This window comes from Apaloderma vittatum, unplaced genomic scaffold (genome assembly GCF_000703405.1).
Source record: "Apaloderma vittatum isolate BGI_N311 unplaced genomic scaffold, ASM70340v1 scaffold15186, whole genome shotgun sequence".
Lineage (NCBI taxonomy): Eukaryota > Metazoa > Chordata > Aves > Trogoniformes > Trogonidae > Apaloderma > Apaloderma vittatum.
Genome location: NW_009720227.1, coordinates 7,927 through 24,790, shown reverse-complemented (window position 1 = coordinate 24,790; position 16,864 = coordinate 7,927). Strand labels below are relative to the sequence as shown.

The 16,864-nt window shown below is 42.6% G+C and overlaps 1 protein-coding gene across 1 annotated transcript; it reads right to left on the bottom strand.

Annotated features, from left to right (window-relative positions):
* Positions 1–2,503: 2,503 nt before the first annotated feature.
* PXDC1 (PX domain containing 1) lies at positions 2,504–13,399 on the bottom strand (the record flags this gene model as incomplete). Its single annotated transcript, XM_009870950.1, has 4 exons — positions 2,504–2,621; positions 8,616–8,727; positions 12,843–12,960; positions 13,228–13,399. Coding segments are annotated over 4 exons (520 nt in total), but the record flags the coding sequence as incomplete, so codon positions are not given.
* Between the last annotated feature and the right edge of the window lie 3,465 nt (positions 13,400–16,864).

Sequence of the window (16,864 nt, the reverse complement as noted above, 5' to 3'; positions counted from 1 at the left end):
TCCAGTACCTGAAGGGAACCTACAGGAAGGCTGGGGAGGGACTTTTTACAAGAATGTCCACTGATAGGAAAAGGGGAAATGGGTTTAAGTTGAAGGAGAATAGATCTCGATTAGATCTTATGAAGAAATTCTTCAGTGCGAGGGCGGCAAGATTTTGGAATAAATTGCCCAGAGATGTTGTGGCTGCCCCCTCCCTGGAGGTGTTCAAGGCCAGGTTGGATGAAGCTTTGAGTAGCCTGATCTAGCTGAGAGGTGTCCCTGCCTATGACAGGGAGGTTGGATTAGATGAACTCTAAGGTCCCTTCCAGCCTAGGCCATTCTATGATTCTATGATTCTATGATTCTATGATACTTGGTGCTTTTCAAAATATTACTCAAGAAAAAAAATCAGGGATAGAGAGACGAAGTAGAATCACCCACAGCAACATGGTAGGCTGACAGCAGGGCCAGGAAGTGAAATGAAATATTCCAATTCCCAGTCCAGGGTGCATGTTTACTGCATGCTGTTTCTACTCCATCATGGTTAACTAAAAGCACTGACAGAAGACTTAAAGCTAATGAGAGTAAAACAAATAATCCAACAAAAAACCTTCCCAATTCTAATTTAAGAGGATGCTCAGAAAGCCTTTGCATGAGTGAGAACATATTCCTTTCTATTCCAGGAATAACATATAAGAATCTGCTTTATCTTGGGAAAGAATAACTGCCAGATTCAATTTCACTTACGGCTTGAAAATGCAGAATTCATCCACTAACTGCAGTGGCACTAAACCACACATACCTAGACACAAGATCAACAGTTAGGCAGAGAGGTTTTATGTGGGTGTACACCATATCTACAGTACAGGCAACGCATGGAGCACAGAAAGAACTGCCGAAACTCAGTGTGTTTCCAAAATTACTAGAAAAAAGACTTTATGTGGCTGGGAAAGCATTCTCAAACGAAAGACAAAAGAAAAAAGCTGCTGTTTTAAGCTGGAGAAGTGTACTGAAGGTGAGTTATATTTTATTTCATTAAAATATATTTTAAAAACATACTGTGTAAAAGAATTAAGATTCTCAATAATTTAATATTTACATTAGCAAATTCCGTTTGACTGTTATCCTATAGGTAGAAATGAAAAGTGTGTAGAAGAGAATTGTAACTTCTTCAGGGACCAAGCAAGCCCCCTTTACCAAGAAACAAGTCCAAAATGCATTCCTTCCCATTTCGATCTCTTCAAATTCATGTTTGCAAACAGATTGCGACAAGCTCAGTGAAAGGTCACGTTGGTGAGTGTTGAGTACTCAGTGAGAGCCAGGATTTCGGACTGTTACACAAGAGAGAGACCCCGAGAAGATTTTAATGTTGCACTACTGAGTAGTGAAGAGGCTGCAGGGTCCAAACCAACTCTTGCTCCCACCGTCCTACCTCCACTGAAATCCGTGGCAGTAAATGACAACGGGTGATCCGCACGTGGGTCTCGGAAACTAGACAGACTCCTTAGCCAGGCTGGCAGTGGAAAGAGCATTTTTGCTATCACTGTGGACACACTGTAGCTTATGATTCTTTTTGAGTCCAAACACAACATAAACCTCATTGTCTTCCTCCTCATCCTCTGGGGAGAAATATGCATAGGGAATTATCTCGCTGATGTAAACAACTGTAAGCACCATTCACATTTGCTGGTCTGCATGAAAAAGAAATAAATCATATCCAAGTGCCTGCCATAGCTTTGACTCTTCTTAGCAGGGCAGCTCAGCTTTCCCATCAGCTTTCCAGCACTCTGAAATCATACAGGTACCCAAACATCATGCACGGTCCATTGCAATGCCAAGCTGCTGTCTGCTTTCTTGTTCCAGGAAAGAGCAGTGGCCTCTTCAGTGATTATATAAACCCCCACGATTAAAAGAAGTAAAGCGGTCAGCTCATGTGTTCTGTTTCCTGGAGGCACTCAATGGTATTTCTTACATCTCATGTAAGGCACCAGTTGTCCGGTAGCTGAGCAAAGCATGACCCGCAAGACCTCCATTAAGCAACCGCAGAGGGAACTGACAAAATCCAGCTGGTTTGCTTGCCTCCTCGCTTACATAGCACAAAAAGTGCAGTCACGCCATCTGGGGAAGTTTCTGGTGGTATCCTAAAAGAGGAAGCCTCAACCTGCAGTGCAAGCCAAAGAGCGTGGGTGACAGCACAAGTTTCTGATGGCTGCGTCAGCAATTCCCACGGGTGTTTCTGTGAGATGAAGAGATTTCCTTGAGCCCTGAGAGGCCTCTGCTGCCTTGCTTTTGTGGAAAACCATTTTGTTGTCAACAGCGAAGCAGTTACCTCCTTACAAGCTGCCTCCATAACACACAATGGAGGGCCAGACTACAAAACCAGCTTTGTGGCATACTCGCTGCAACTTCTCTGCTGTTGGTCTTGCCCGCGTAGCCTTATTCACAGAGATGCAACGCTGGAGATAGCAGAGCCTACGGACGAAGAAGTCGGCTGGATACTGGCTGACTGCATCGCTGAGCAGCCTTAGTCCAGAATATCAGTCTCAAATGGGACCAGGTGGTAGTATGTCAAATTGGTGACATAAGCTGTTGGATCATCACTGTCTTCTAGCTCTGAGGTAAAGTCACTAACGCTTTCGAACCTAAGGAGAAAGAAACAAAAAAAAACCAAACAAAAAATAAGGCATTAAGTCGCTAATGTTCCCTTACAAAATCCAAGTCAAAGGAATTGGAAGAAAAGTAGTGAGGCAGAGGAAGAAGGCTAGGATATCTGAAGACTGACCCATGAAAAATTTGAGGAAAATCATTTGTGAGAGGACTACTTGGATAAACTGGTGCAGGCAAGAATGCTTCTGCTGGTACTGCAAGTTAAAGTCCTGAGTAAATATAATACTTGGACTTGCTTCACACCAGAGCAGTGCTGGAGTACAAGTATTTCTCATGCTTCTTTGCAGCTTTGGCTTTGTGAAACTCAGCTTGCAAGACAAAGAGCTAGAGCCCCAGCTCTTTTTCCAAAGCCTCAGTATCTAACTCCCTCTCTTGGCAGCCTGAAATTCAAATTCATACTAGAAGCTGTTAAGGAAGGTCCATGCAGATCAACCCTGAATCATGAAGTTCTGGTTTCTCGGACATCAGCCTGTTTAGCCTTACACTAGCATAACCTGTTGGAGACACCAGCAATACCACTCACAGTCAGTTTCATAAGCCAAGATTCGACATTTCCTAGGGAGATTTGAGAATTAAATTGCTTTCCATATCCTTAACTAAACAGAAAGTCTGTTTCTTTATCACCTAATGGCAATGAATGGGCTGAAGATTTTGCTTTCAGTAAAACAGGATGGCTATTGCCTTTTAAAACCGTGCGAGTTCTCATCTCTTGACGTAGCGGACTTCAGTAAAAGGGACTTTTATAATCCCCTCTTTAGTATGACACTGAATCTTCATAGAACTTGTTATTATAATACATGAACTTCATAGCTCATGGCACCTGGTTGCCACATTGTATTTAAGATGAGTTGGATCAAAAACATTATTAATTTGTTTTCAGGCCCCAGGGCTCCCCTCCTACTAAAGAATGAATTATTTCCTGGGATATAGCCTTATTTGTCAGGCAATTTTGGATATCTTTCTAATGATATTTTCACAAGTCTAGAGGAGCTTTCACTGTGGTGTGGGAAAATCTTCTGAGAAAGTACCCAGAGCTGATCCCATCCACACCTACTGCTCCTCCCCTCACCCATGTGTATATGAATAAACCATTGGCCAATGAGAACCACGGTGCATGCAAGCAAATAATCTTGTCACCCTCGACTAAAGTGGAAATTGCCTTTGTTTCCCATCTGAACTTGAACTCTTACCCTTTCACTGGACAGCTACCACCTCTGGAGTTGGCTTTTGTGTGAGGTCAAATGTCTAACACAAATAGGAAACCAACTTCAGCATCCTTCCTCCAGGGCCCCGTCGTCCTCCTCAAGGCATGAGATTTAGGTTTTGACAAGCAGAGAATATCTGAATATAAAGAGGTTTCTAAATTTAGTTTCGCTTGTCTTGGTATTTTCCTTTCCACTTCCTAACTCATGGGTTAGGAAGAATTACCCACTGTCTCATGCCTACTCTCAATCAGAAAGCATCAACTTGTTAAAACCTATACTTTCCTCAGTTACACACATTCCTGTTCCAAGGAGGCTTGAATTTTTGCAGTAAGAAAACATTTCATTTCTTCCCAGATAGCCTAGAAGGATTATATCTCACCTCGGCTCAAGCAAGGGACTTGAACTGTCAAGTTTCTTTGTATCACACTCTCTCTTCAATATTCTGAAAGAATTAACATTCATTCTGATAGAGTGAGAAAAAAATGAGGTAGAAACTAAAAAGTTGTACTAGACGGAAAAATAAATCCTAACCTAGCTCTGACTACAGGACATGTCTCGAAAATCTCTTTGGGCTAGCGTACTTCAGCCTAAACATGTATATAAAAACATGTATTTCAGATAAACAGATGAAGCTTTAAAGTAATTTGGCTTAAAACTGCATCTCAGCTACACATGAACTAGATAAACTTCAGTTAAGTGAGGCAACTGCAGACATCCCTCTAATCTCACCCTAGAGTCAGATATTTCAAAGGGCCTTAAGAAGAGTGGTTAAGGTAAATGAACAGATAAATCTCCCACTCCCATCTCTCCCCAAAACTTCATTCAGAAGCATCACAGGTTATGGAGAACATGGTCTATACATCCTGCAGCTGTGTCTTTTCCAGACTCTTACCTGGTCCTTCTCACCTCTTTTGTAACTATGAGGATCACAATGTTTTTTGAGCATAAACTCAATGGATTATTTTTCCTGCAGTGCTGCTGCTGTGCTCTTTACTTAAAGTAAAACTTTGTATGTTTTTTACCCTCATTCCTCTACTACCTCTAGGCTGTTTGCTTGCCTGCATGTGTGGGAACATGTGCAGAAGGGAGTTGACTTGGTATCTCTCAAACACTTCACAAACTACATTGTGCTGTCTGATGTTCTGCTAGTGATCCAGAAACAGAAGATTATAAATACCAGTGGGGCAGGCAGAATGAAGAAAGCAGGAGTCAAGAAAACTATTCAGATTCTGCTCTCTTTTTCTTGTCAATTGTATAAAACTAGATTATTAGAATTGGAAGGTCCCACAAATTTTGTGGTTCTTCAGCCTCACTGATAGGGTACTACAAGCAGCATGTGAGGTACAAAGCAGTGGCATTCACGTCCTGTGGTTACTCAGAAAGCTTTCCTTGATGGCAAAAAGGAAGGGTCAGCAGAGAAGTCTGCAAAGCATTTCTTTAGAGTGCTTATACAAAACCAAACCAAATAAACCAGGACAGTTGACTTCAGGTAGCAGCTGTGTAGGCGAACAGTACAGATGCTTTTGTGCTGTTACTAAGAGGATTTTTTCCCCAAAACAAATTCTGCAAAGTACTACGGACATAGAGATTCCTAAATGCCCAAATTGTTGCCCTTGCTATTTTTGACCCCAAGTACCTTGGAGACACACTGTCCTTCACAAGGACCTACTTCTTGTGCTGTAAGACAATCTTCATTATCATTTTAACCTCTGTTAATGCATTAGGGTTGCTGCTCACATTTACCAGGAAGAAGACCAAAGCAAGGTACATAGAAGCTCATGGCTTGGACAAGTATACTCTTTACTGATTAAAAAACTGTCTGGGTGGCCGGGCCCAAAGAGTGGTGAAGAATGGAGTTAAAAAATCCATTAGGCAGCCAGTCACAAGCGGTGTTCCCCAGGGATCAGTACTGGGGCCAATTCTGCTAAATACCTTTATCAATGATCTGTACGAGGGGATTGAGTCCACTCTCAGTAAGTTTGCAGATGACATAAAACCGGGTGGGAATGTTGTTCTGTTCAGGGGTAGGAAATCTCTACAGAGGAACCTACACAGGCTAGATCAATGGGTTTGAGGCCCATTGTATGAGGTTCAACAAGGCCAAGTGCCAGGTCCTGCAGCTGGGTCACAACAACAACCAGCAGCGCTACAGGCTTGAGGAGGAGTGGCTGGAGAGCTGCCTGGTGGAGAAGCACCTGGGGGTGTTGGTGGACAGCCGGTTGAACATGAGCCAGCAGTGTGCTCAAGGGGACAAGAAGGCCAACAGCTTCCTGGTTTGTATCAGAAACAACGTGGCCAGCAGGACTGGAGAAGTGACTGTCCCCCTGTACTTGGCACTGGTGAGGCCATGCCTTGAGTACTGTGTTCAGTTTTTAGCTCCTCACTGTGAGAGATATTGAGGTCCTGAAGTGTGTCCAAAAAGCAGCAACAAAGCTGGTGAAGGGTCTTGAGCATAAGCCATATGAGGAACTGGGGTTGTTTAGCTTGGAGAAAAGGAGGCTCAGAGGAGACCTTATCACTCTCTCCAGTCACCTGAAAGTAGGCTGTAGCAAGGTGGAGGTCAGTCTCCCTTCCCCAAGTAACAAGCAAGGACCAGAGGAAACTGCCTCATTTAGATCAGATAAAGTGTTGCCAGGCATTGGAACAGGCTGCCCAGGGAAATGTAGTCTCCGTCTGTGGAGGTATTTAAGACATGTACACAAGGTGCATAGTTACGTGGTTTAGTGGTAGATTTGGGAGTGTAAGGTCATTAACTCCTAGGAGTAACCCTGATGTAAACATGGTGTGAAACAGCCGCCCAGCTCCTCTCATAACCTTACATATAAGCAGTACCTGAACCGATCTCCTCCTATCTAAGACTAAACAGCATAGGGGAAACTTTTTTCCTTTTCCCTGTCAGGAGTAGGACTGCTTCCCGGAAAAATTCTGTACCCAGTTTCACCATTCCTGGTGAAAACGGTGCTGCTTTTGCATCCCCACCCATGGAAGCTTCTCCCATGGACTGGAAGGTGCTTGTGACCATCTGTAAAATGCCCATGTGGTAGTGGAGAGAATTTACCAAAAGGGCAACATATCCAATGCTACGGCCTCTGCTGCAGGCCTAAAAGACAGAAGTGCGAACAGTTCTGGCAGGAGAAGGTACATCTGTTACAAAACCAAAGCGTTAAGTTGGGATGCATTCGTTTACCACCTTTCCTTTCAAAAGGACTTCAGAATACTCCAAAAACCATGCATGAAAGGACTATTTATGCCACATGGGTGCTGAGCACACCAGGTTCACTACATTTTGCAACAATAGAGTGTACTGCCAAGTAAAATTGGAGAGAAAATTAAGGAAGCAGGAAGCAACTACTTCGGAGTAACAGAGCAAGCTTTTGCTAACTTGCAAAAATGCTACAGTTTCTTTTGCAAGAAGTACCAGACTCTTCAGCTGATGGATCACTGGGTAAGTAGCGCTGCAGCCTACAACGTCCCCCAGTGCAGTGGGACCTCAGAGAATGAACGCTGCCTGCTGAAGCTCCAAGTTATTCTCTCCAAAAAAAATGGAGGTTTGCTTTGCAAAATGTCTGGTACAAGCTCATGAGCAGCCAAAGCCCAGAAGTCACAGTCTAATGTTGCTGAAAGGAAAAGGTTCCTATCTAACCAAATACAAGTCCACAAGGAATTCACCCCTTTTTCAGAACAGAAGACACCAATCCTGTAAATCCAATTTTACACAGACCAGAAAGGAACTGCATAGGATTTTGAAAGATTTTATAGCTCCTTTTCTGGGCTATTAACCTACATTTAAAGCAATGGTATAAAAACCTGTTGCTTTTTAAAAAAAGTTCAATTTTTGCAAAACAGCTGTGCTATACAAGTGCCATTATCTCTTAGCTATTACCTCTCAGCTACAAAATACAGCTACTGAAAGATGGGCAAATTTAGGGTATCATGTAAAACAGGTATTTTAAATTTAGAACTTCTTGAGTCTTGATTCGGGGAAGTTAAAATGCAAATGCAAAAAGCCAGGCTGTTATCCTAGACTTATTTCTTCTACCACAGTTTCTGGGAAACCGTGCCTACCATACGGTTTTTATCATATTAGTATCCTCTATTTTTAATTGTCTCTGACTTCAATGAGATGCCAGTTAGAGGATGGCAGTTTCGGATCCCAGACCAGTAAATTTTACTTGGGCTGCAGAACATTTTTAAAAAATCTAAACTAGATTTTACTCTTTTTTTTAAAATAATCAAAACAGGGCACAAAAAGCCTTTCTCTGGTAATTTCCTGCTATTATTTGTCACTCTCAGTACTAAAGAGTGATCCACTATGAAGTATGACAACTTTAATTTCCAGATATTGGCCTCATAGCATTACATCTAGTGTATCACTTCAATCTCATTAATACAAGCGTATAAGCTTAAATGCTGTTAGCAAGGTTGCAGTTCAAAAGACTAAATGATAACTTAACAGAAAGGCTTCACAAATTTACACCGGAGGCAGCGTTACACTCCAGCCCCTGAAAAAAAATGCTATCAAGCTTTAAACGTTTCCAGAGGCGGGCAATGACCACGTTTCAAATGTGGCAAGACAGAGCATTGCATAAATAGAAATCCTCCATAAGGCTTACAGTATTCTGTTTCCATCGTTTTGACTTCTCTAATGAAAAAGTAGGTCAATGTTTCTCATTAAAAACATTTAAAGAGCTTGCTGCCTGAAGCTTATTGAAATATCAATCACCTGTTACGACAGAAATTTGTAGGAGCACAAACCCCACTTACAAGTGTTCAGCTGAATCTACGTCCAGGTGCTTCTCTTTTCCATTGGGTATACTGTGGTCAATGACTATCGTTTCAGTGTTGGCTAAACAAAATCCATTTGAACGCATGATTTCTGTCGGGGAGAAAGAAAGAAAGCAAGCAAGATGAGAATCCAAAACAAAAGCTGGAAAACAATTGCATATCCTATGTAACTGGTGTGGTTATGAACCGAGATGTGTGCATGACACTGAAAATCTGCAAATGAAAGCAGGCATGAAGAGTGGGTTTCACAGCTTCTTACATCTGCAGACTGCCAGTGCTTAAGCAATTTTATTCACGTAATCAATTCATGACACGGAGAATTTGAAGGAAGGCCCAGTTTCAGCACTGTTATTGCCAGGAGCAAAATTCCCATCACCCTGAGCAGAACAGCAGCCCATCCACATATCACAACCGGCCACTACCAAGACATAATTATATTTTTCCTAGACAGTCCTGGGCTTAAGCTAGTTAAGCAAAAGCCAGAAAGAAAGGAAATAAGAAGTGACCTTTCATGTTAATTCACCCACCATCTTTAAGCCATATAACCTCAATCATCTTCTGCACTGCCTTCAACTCTGCTTATTTCCTTCTTGCCTCCGATCCAGAACAAGTAACATTTACACCTAATTCCACTGATTTACTTACCATATGGAGAGTTTATAATTAAAGAATAGTATTTGATGTGAATAAGTTAATCCACATCTGTGCTACATGGACAAGTAAATTAGTTAAGTCACAGCATGCTAGATGAAGGAAGGGCCGCCACCAAATGAACATACACCTCTATATAAATTGGCCCAGACTCGTGTGGGATGACTCACGATCTGCCTCAAGGTACGAGGACCTTGTGTTACAGCCTTGCATCAACACCACAGGCAAAAGGAAATCAGTCCGTAGCAGAAAATATGATAGGCACAAAACGTGCATCCTCAAACAAAAATGTCAACTATATATATACAGTTCAAGGAATGTGCAGGAGACAAGACATGAGAAAGAAGGGAGGTTTGGGTTTTTTTGAAGTATACATATTTACATGTTCCTGCAATAGGGTAAAGCCAGAACTTCACTTGGGTATTTTTCTTCAGAAAGTCACCTTTGACTTTCAATTCATATTTTATTGCAACTCACTTCAGCAGAGTGAGACATGAGAAAGAAGGGAGGTTTGGGTTTTTCTGAAGTATACATATTTACATGTTCCTGCATTAGGGTAAAGCCAGAACTCACTTGGGTATTTTTCTTCAGAAAGTCGCCTTTGACTTTCAGTTCGTATTTTATTGCAACTCACTTTAGCATAGTACATTTGGGGGTGGTAAAAACACTGAATCCCAGGAGAATCATACTTCACTCAACTCATCTTGAGCCAACACTGTACTGCAGAACAAGAATTACACCATAAATTCAAGTTTAGCGTTCACCTAAGAGGGCAACCTCACTGAATCCCAGGAGAATCATACTTCACTCATCTTGAGCCAATATTGTACTGCAGAACAAGATTTACACCATAAATTCAAGTTCAGCGTTCACCTAAGAGGGCAACCCTTTCTCTCTTTTCCACCACCTAGCACTCTGAACAGGATGGGGAGGCAGTTTGTTTTCTTCAGCGAATACAAAAAACATTTTTGCCCACTTTTCTAAGTCTGCAAGCAATATAGAAAGCTGCACAATGACTAACATGAATATCGGCATTTTGCTAGTGTCCTTGACATAACCTAAGAGTTACAGCATTTCATTGCTGTGTGAAACTACTTTAGACGTTAACATTTACTGCCATCTACTGACAGTGCTGCCAGACACCGAAATAATTTCCAGTGTACGATATTCAGACCAGTCAAATACCAATTATCATCAAATTTCCGTCTATGTTCTTAAATTCTTTGCAGCACTCACTTAAATGATAAAACTAATTAGCACAAGATGCTTTTGGACAGCTGCACGGGTAGGAAAAATTTCCTCCAATTAATTAAGTTTCTACCAAAATTAATATAGAATTAAATCTAAACATATTATTATTCAGTTAATGTGGTTTCCACAGCCCCTCCAGAGGCTGGCAGGAGAGTTCCCTTTGTGCTAGCTACCATCGGTCAGCCAAGCATCCTCACTCTGCATTTAGTTTCATCTTGCCCATCTCTTTGTTGTAGCCACAACATGGCACATCCAGTCACATACACACACACACACAGAGTACATGTGCCTCGAGGGGGCACACATCCTCACAAAAATTATAAGAAACCCCTTCGAACAGCAAAAAGCCCCAAGCCAGAAAAATGGTGAGGTTTCTAACCCATGCAATTCCAAACGCATTTATTCTCGGTATTTGCCTGTTTGCAAAAAGTGCAAGGTATCTCACTGGCAGCAGCCATCCTTCAAAACATTTTTACAGCATGTGGATTGGGAATGCCTTGCTTTGTAACGGGCAGGTGCTAGGACCCACTTGGCAGGTCCAGTCTCACAGAGTAGCAACACATTTCGGGCAAAACCAGCAAATAGGCTCGCAAGGGTCAGTGCTGAGAATGTGTCCCGTGTTCAGGAGCAAAGCGAGTAACCGCCTTCAGCCTTTGGAAGATGACTCATGTCAGGAACATGCACATGAAGAATTTTACCTGAGGTTTCAAGACATGATCCAAACCTGCCTGGCCACAGACGGGGTGCAACGTGCACGTGTTGGCTCCTGTCTCTCACTCCTGGGAAGCCAGACCTTCGTCACCCCACTTCGCAGCACAGCCCCGGGGGCTCTTCTTTACAGATGCTGTGCTGCCCGGCAGCCTGGGCTTGGGGAGCCCTACAAGAAGGCACCAGCCCAGATGGGCTGGCAAGACCACGCTTCTCACTGAGGCTTTGTGTTACAGGGTACGCTTCTGAAGAGTTATTGGTGAGCTCAGAAACCATTTATCACTTCATAAAAGAATATTTATTTAAAAAAGGACTAGTGCACTTAGAACCAGAGCTCAGGATCAGTTACAAAAAGACCTACCCTGTGTGTAAGATCGATCCTTCAGACAAACCGTTAACACCTTTAGTATGTCGACAGGCTGACCGGCCATTAAAAGATATACTGTTAATACCTTGGAAAATTGATACCAGTTTCACACTACTGAAGTATGTGGGACTTTTATTTCATTCTCCGAAATAAAATCTTTCGCTGACATAAAAGCAGCCATTACTATTAGGTCCAAACAAAATGTTTCAGTATATAAATACAAAACCAGGCACATGTAAAGTTCACAGACCTTTTAAAAAAGGTCAGTAGCAGATGAAGAAGGGACAGGCTGAAAGAATAGGCAAGGATATAGTAATACTGCTCTCCATTTTACCCACTAGCAATCTGTGGTTTAGAAGCTTCCTATGTCTCCACCTGCGACAGGTCTCAACGTACTTTCCCTCTACATGCTTGTCTAATTCCTTTTTGAAGTCATTTATGGTTTCCCTTCCACCATATCCTATGACAATGAGTTCTACTTCTTAACTGTGCTCTGTATGGAAACAAAACAATACTACAACCTTTCTTCCATTTACTTAAAGCCTGTTGTCTGTCAACATTATTGGAGAGCCTACAGTTCTTGTTTCATGAAAAGTACCGGGGAACTGACCTCCTATTCACAGCTTTGCAGACTTCCATCATATCCCCACTCTGTCATCTCATCTGAAAGTTGAAGTGTCTTTCTTTATTTAACCTTCTTCCTAGAGAAGCTGTTCAATGATTTGAATCCTTGCCCTTTCTTTGTATGCTTTTAAACTCTATTACATCTGTTCTGGGATGGAAAGACCAGAATTGCGCATGCTGTATTCAAGATTGTGTAGTGCTCCTTTCTTTTATTCTCCTCTCCTTTCCTAATAATATCTAATATTTTCACTGCTGGTGTTCCTCATTGCTTGGAACTGAGCTTACATTTTCACAGAACTGTATCAATAGCCTCAAAATCTCCTTTGTAAGTGGTAACAGCACTAGTGTACGTGGTGATAGCGAGAAATGCATTTTCCCCACATCCACTTCTTGGCATTTATCAGTCTTCAGTTTCACCTACCACTTTATTGCCTGAATGCATGTTGCATATTATGTCAAGGCTAATTATATGTTCTATATTGCAAAGCAGAATACAGAAAACTATCTTTTGAACTGTTGGTGCAGAAAGAGCAAGGGGAACAACAAGTACAGTCATTTTCATTTTGTAATACTTGTGCCAAATGTAGGAAGCTAAAAACTCTTACCCGATATTTTGACTGGACTTTGAAAGCTTGGTTGAATCTTATGGACGTTGTCATTTTTTAAAACTTGGTCCAAAGGAGATCTCTCAAAGAATGTGAGGACAACTTCAGACCTTGAATACTTAAAAAGAGAAAGAGAAACAGATTTCCGTTTTTATCCTCTTCTCCCTTTCCACCCTTTCATAGTATGACAGAAAAACTTATTACAAGCAGTGTCCTAGAGATGACATTATGTGGTTCTGGCATCCAGCACTTCTCCACGATACTCAATAACTTGCTGCTTCTTTTAGAGTTTGGCGAAGGCCACCTCTTTCTAATCTGCATGAGAGTGTTCGTCACCATGAAGGAGGAGTCAAGCTGGGCTAAATGTGGAACTTGGCTTACTCACCTTCCAGGGCATGTTTATAATAGTCTTCAGAAGCTTTTCCACTTCGTTAAGTCTAGCTTCTATATCATGGGCTTCTTTTATTGTGATGAGCCCTAGAAACAAATTAAACAGATTGTGGGCATAGACAAAAGCACACTTCCATGCACGCACACACTTCAGCAGCCAGAAACAGCTGCTCGAAAAGATGCGGAACGACCTCAGACATCACGCCCCGCAGAAATGTCTTTTAATCCACACTGATGATAAAGCGCGCACCCCAAACTGAGGTGGGTGTAGTTACAAGCAGAGTTGCACGCCTGACACCACTTCAGCTGTTTATGATTGTATTTAGGAGTTGCAAGACGAGAAGTAGAACCACCTACTCCCTCATCCACAGTTTCACTGCACAGCATTCTCAGCAGTGATAATCAAACAGCCTGTTTTCTGCTTCCGAGAACCATGATTCATGCTTTTCTTCTGTCAATAAAAAGCAAAGGAAAACCCAAGAAAACTGAAAAGCACAACCACAGATAAGAGGAAAAGACTGTACATGAGCTAAACAAAAGGCTTTGAGGGCAGTCTTGTATTTGTCTGAGTGTAAGCCCCAGTGAGCGGCTCAAGGAAGACTTCTCAGCATCATGTTCTTCAAGTGCAAAACAACCTTTTGGGATTTGTGTTTATTTATTTGTTTATTTTTAATCACTGAATTATCACAGTGCTGCAGAAGGGATTAAAATGGTAATTTTGCTGTCTGGTGTCCAGAATGATGCATTACAATGCTTCTAATTTTGAATTGTTCAGTACGGGGATCTCCAACTCTAATACTGGATTTTGTGCACATAACCTGCAGGACATCTGTAAGTCCCCTCTCCTCTAGCAGAGTCAGGGAAACACAGCACAGGTTATATGCACATACAGGGAATATAAGGAGAAGCAAACACCAAAATCTCACATCTCCCTAGTAGCCCTTTTACTTCTGATCTTTATAACCTACTTTTTCCTAACCCAATCATCGTTTTGCCTCTACATTTTGGGCGTTTTTTCCAAGGAACAGAATACAGGCATTAAAGTGAAACACCTAAGAGATTATTAAATGTAACAGCTTTGCTGATTAAACAAACAAACAAACACAAAAATAAATCAACAAAAAGGAGGAGAAAAAGATCCCATAAATCAAACCCAGGTAAATAAAAATGAAAATTAAAAATCTGGAAAGTAGTCTGTGAGAAAGTACTTCAATATGCTGAAACTGTAAGTGATAAACTCTAAGTTCAACTCCATCTCCCTGTTCAAAAGGCAAACATACTAAAGAGCTGTCAGACACGCACAGTGTATGGACAACAACCACAAAATGTTTCAGTCTGCATCAGTCCTTGTTGCTTCTTATCGACGAGATATGATCCCATACAAACCTTACAGAAAAAAGTGGGACTTTGAAGCTGCCAGTTCTCTTCCAATTACAGCTTTAAATAAAACATTGTTTCCAGAGCAACCAGGCTTACTTGAGGGCTGTCCCACAAAAGTAGCCAGGCTGCATAAGCCTTTCTATTGCTGGACAGTCTCTCATTTTGCCCGTTTTTGGCAGCATTGCCTTCACCTTGCCCCCGGATAGTTCTTTCCCTCTTCTGACAGTGGAGCAGAGCAGACAAGGGAGGCAGGTGTGTATCCTGCTCTCACTGGTGTACACTGCAGTCCGGTAGCTTTGAATGGAAATTCTCTGAAAGGCTGTAAACGTGAATTAACTCATCTGCATGGGTCCACAGACTGCGTATTAGCTGCGTTTGTGCTTGACGTCACAGACCTGAATTGCAGACCAGCAGCCTTCATCTTCCTAACCACCGGGTGTGAGCAGGCCTGGGTGGGTCTGCTTCGCCCCTCCACAAATATGTTCCCATCCCACATCTGAATGAAGTTCAAACCTTTCAGAAAAAGTGGTTTTTTCTTCCCTGAAAAAAAAAAAGCTGCCAACGGCCGCACGGCTCAGACACCCCCAGCTACAACATTGGAAACACGCTGTCGCCCTGCCGCAGCCCACATCAGAAAGAACTGAGCTCGCCACCATGGTGCTGGCTACCGTGGGACACCTCCACTTCTGCTGATGGTCCAACTCCAGTCTATAAAAATACTGACACAGCCTGAGCAGAGACTGCCTGACTGTGGCTCCTACCTTCCAGGCAAATGCCTCATCGCTGACCTGCCTGGGATTCAGCATTCAACTGCTCTCTCTCAAATCCGTCCTTGACCTCAGACCCTTTCCCAAATAAGCACTTACTGTTGAAACTAGCATTTTATGAGGAAGAGGGATACTTTCAAATAAATGAAGATATTCAGACGAGGGGAAAAGAAAAAAAAAAAAAAGAAGAAAAAAAACCCCACCACCTCAGCAAAAACACTGAGCATTCATTCATTCTGCTAGAAACACTAGCCAAGTTAGGATTTACTCTCATTAGTAATCAGGGAGAGGATCTGCAGCTCCACACAGCCTTTTTATGCTTCAGCGAGAGCAGCCAGACAAGGCCGTCAGCCTGTTGCACTGTCACAGATCACCCAGTGGGAGGTTTTACAGCTTCTTTCATCCACCAAGAATTTCCAGCCCCAGTATACAGCTCCTGGAAAGGCACCAGCCATGCAAACCCACACTCTGACTTGGAAACTGGCACAGAAGGATTGTAACATCTGACACGATAAAAACGGTTTCTGACTGAAGCTTTTAGTAATATCAAAACCAAAAGGCAGACAGCGTAGGAGGGAGAGTAAGTGATACATCTGCCTGGCTTCCTATATATGTGCCTAAAGATTACAGATGCACAGCTTTGGGGTATAAAGCTGCTGACCTTACATGAATTCCCTGTACATGGAATTCAGTTTGACTGGGCTAAAGCCTTTCTGTTCATACATTTACAGTCCAAACACACAGAAACCATTTGACTGGCTATATATATATTGAACCCTGTAATTGCTTCTCCAAGAGCCACCAAGTGTATGAACCCCTCATTTATCTTAATTCTACCAATGTCTGCTTTTAAGAGCTAACAGATGCCCTTGTGGTCTTCGGTTAGTTGTAGCCTATGATGTAACAACCCCGGGGACTGCTCACAACCCCACAGGCACGCTACCCAGAGCAAGGCACTGCCTGCCCAAGTGCTCCCTTTCCACACTCGCTCACCGGCTGCTGTCATCGACCACTGCACCTATGCGCATGAGCAGCGCTGCAGTTTCTCCAAGGTTAAGGCTCTGGTGGCAACACTGGTTTAAGGTGCTCGTACCCGTCCCTGCAACTCATTTCCTTTCCCACGCTGCAACGCAGGGCTGTCTCTGCTTTGCCAGCACAATGAGGTGAGCAGTGGGGGAATACCTTGAACTTCTCTCAGAGGCTTCACCTCAGGAAACATCAAGCCTTGGCAGAAGAGCAGGAGACTGCAGGCTGGGATGCCCCAGTCAAGCTCCTTTCTCCACAGTGAGTTTGAGCAGGAATCAGGACTTGTGTAGAGAGCAGCAGAACTGCATCCAAGCTTTTAATTTCTGTTCTCCACTGCCTGCCTTCATTTTCCTGTTTGGAAGTTTTGACAAGGCAGAGAGAAAGAGAAAATAAAAAGCCAGAGACTGGTGTCCAGACGTCGGAAAAGCCTGAACAGATAGACACACGCACACGTCAGCT